Source organism: Lactuca saligna, chromosome 3 (assembly GCF_052625555.1).
Source record: "Lactuca saligna cultivar CGN05327 chromosome 3, ASM5262555v1, whole genome shotgun sequence".
Lineage (NCBI taxonomy): Eukaryota > Viridiplantae > Streptophyta > Magnoliopsida > Asterales > Asteraceae > Lactuca > Lactuca saligna.
In genome coordinates, this window is record NC_136419.1 from 45,946,391 (window position 1) to 45,948,892 (window position 2,502).

General features: G+C 42.2%; 1 protein-coding gene across 1 annotated transcript; it reads right to left on the bottom strand.

Moving 5' to 3' along the window:
• Nucleotides 1-219: 219 nt before the first annotated feature.
• Nucleotides 220-1,941, bottom strand: LOC145035446 (uncharacterized). Its single transcript, XM_078983991.1, has 2 exons — nt 1,276-1,941; nt 220-1,146 (listed from the first exon to the last, which is right to left on the bottom strand). Exons 1-2 carry the CDS (start codon nt 1,939-1,941, stop codon nt 220-222), a joined length of 1,593 nt encoding a protein of 530 aa, XP_078840117.1.
• Between the last annotated feature and the right edge of the window lie 561 nt (nt 1,942-2,502).

Here is a 2,502-nt window from a genome sequence, read left to right on the forward strand (position 1 = left end):
ATCTCTTTAAGTCACCAAATTAATTCCAATTAATTTATGACTCATATATTAATCAAATAACCATATATTATTCCTTATAATATTTACTCTCTCTTAACAAATCATCCACCAAGTTGCTATGGTGAAGGCAACCCAAAAGGACCATGCACAACCGGATCAAATACTTGCATAATATAGTTGCAGCCTTAGACACTATTCCAACATTATCATCCTTGAATTTCAAATCTCCAGCACCTCCTCGTTTGTACCGCACTCCTTTGCAAGTTCTTCGGCTTTGTACCTGTCTAATTTTTGTGACAAGACTAACTCCACAAAATCATTGTTAGTCGAGTTTAAGCTCTTTTCAGCCAATGGCTGGATCATATTCACAAAATTAACATATTGAACATCGGAAGGAACCTTTTTTTCTTCATGAACATTGAAGTTGATAACTTCACCGTCAAATTCCATACTTAAAGTTCCATTGTAGACATCAATTTTTGTTTTAGAAGTTTTAAGAAAAGGTCTACCTAAAAGTATGGAACTTGAACTTGGAGAGTCATCATCTCCCATATTTAAGATATAAAAATCAGCCGGGAAGATAAATTCATCGACTTGCACTAACACATCCTCTAGTACACCCTTTGGGTGTACCAAAGATCGGTCGGCAAGTTGGATGATCACACCGGTTTTGCTCAATGTTCCTACACCAATTGATTTGAAGAGAGAATATGGTAGGACATTTACGGATGCACCTAGATCGAGCATGGCTCGAGGTACATGAAGATTCCCCAATTTCCAAGGTACGGTAAAGACACCGAGATCCTTACACTTCGGGGGCATCCTCTTTTGCAAAACCGCGGATACATGCTCCCCAACTGTTACCACTTGATTTCCTTTTAATTTCTTTTTAGATACGCAAAGATCCTTAAGGAACCTTGCATATCTAGGTACCTTCTTGATGGCCTCGAGGAGTGGAATGTTGATTTGAACTCTCTTGAACATTTGCATGATCTCACTCTCCTCCCGTTCTTTCTTCGTGCTCTTTAATCTTTCGGGAAATGGAGCAGGTGTGGCTGTAGAATCAGTGATGAAGGGCTTCTTTTTGACTGTTTTCTCTTCCTTCTTCTCTTCTTTGGTTGCTTCTTCGACCACTATTTCTTCTTCCTTTTGATCAACCGGCACTTTTGGACCATCATAGCTCTTTCCGCCTCTCAATGTGATGGTACACACATTGTGCCTTGGGTTTGTTTCAATTTGTGCAGGTAACTTTCCTTAAGATTCTAATTTGCTTACAGAAGTGGCAAGTTGTGAAACTTGTTTCTCTAAGTTCGTTATGCTTGCTTTTGTCTCTTGTTGGAAAGCTTGTGTACTAGTTGCCAAACTCTTCACTATATCCTCTAAGGACATACTTGATGAACCCGATTGTTGAGGAGGGTGTTGTGGCTGCCTTGGCTGGAAGTTTTGTGGTGGAAAAGGTGGTCTTTTCTGGTATTGATGTGGTTGACTTGGTTGATAATTTGTCTGTTGATGTCCTCCCCAACCTTGATTGTTACTCCATCTTTGATCACCCCGTGGCTGCTCATATCCCCTTTGATTAGACCCAAGAAAACCTCCCATGGCTTTTGCTTCTTCATAATCTTCCTCTTGGAGTTGTGGACACATATCGGTTGGATGGCCCACTTGGGTGCAAATACCGCATGGGCGGGGTGTGGGTTGCACACCCTTGTCCTTGGCCAACATCATGACTACTTTCGTGAGCTCGGACAATTGAGCTTCAATATGAGGAGTTTGTACTTCTTTTACACCCCGGGGTGCATCCGTGTACCATTCTTCATCATGGCTTGAATGTTTGGAATCTTCAGCCATGTTCTTGATTAGATTTCGAATCTCAGTTGGGGTTTTATCGGGCAAAGATCCACCACTAGAGGCGTTAAGAAGCCTTCTTTCCATTGGAGTCATTCCTTCAATGAAATATTAGAGGAGCTGGTACTTAGTGATCCCGTGCTTTGGACAACGAGCACAAAGTTTCTTGAATCTTTCCCAATATGTGTGGAAAGCTTCTCTTTTGGGTTGCTTGATTCTGATAATTTCCCGTCGTAGGGCTGAAGCTTTCATTTCGGGAAAATATTTGTCCAAAAACAATCTCGCAAGATCTACCCAAGTAGTTACCGTCCTCGGTGGAAGGTCATAAAGCCAATCTTTGGCCGCGTCTTGCACCGCAAAGGGGAATGCCCTAATCTTGATTTGGTCCTCCATGACATTGTGTGGTTTCATACCCACACATACTACATGGAACTCGGTGAGGAACTTGTGAGGATCTTCGTTCTCCAATCCTCTAAAAGTTGGGAGTAAGTGGATAAGTCCCGAATTTTAGTTCCAAGTTGGTGGCGGCTGGGTATGTGATGCAAAGAGGTTGTTGAGTCACCTCTTGTCTTGACCATTGACGAAGAGTTTGTTCGGGTGGTGGGTTTGGAGGACCTTGATTCCCTCCAGGGTTATGTGCCATGGCTTGAGAATTGG

Excerpts from the sequence above, each read along its gene's own strand:
- LOC145035446 (XM_078983991.1), bottom strand. The coding sequence starts at position 1,941 with ATGACTCCAATGGAAAGAAGGCTTCTTAACGCCTCTAGTGGTGGATCT. Across the intron at positions 1,147-1,275 it reads TTTCACAACTTGCCACTTCT|GAAGAAGAAATAGTGGTCGA; the intron begins GTAAGCAAATTA and ends GTTGATCAAAAG.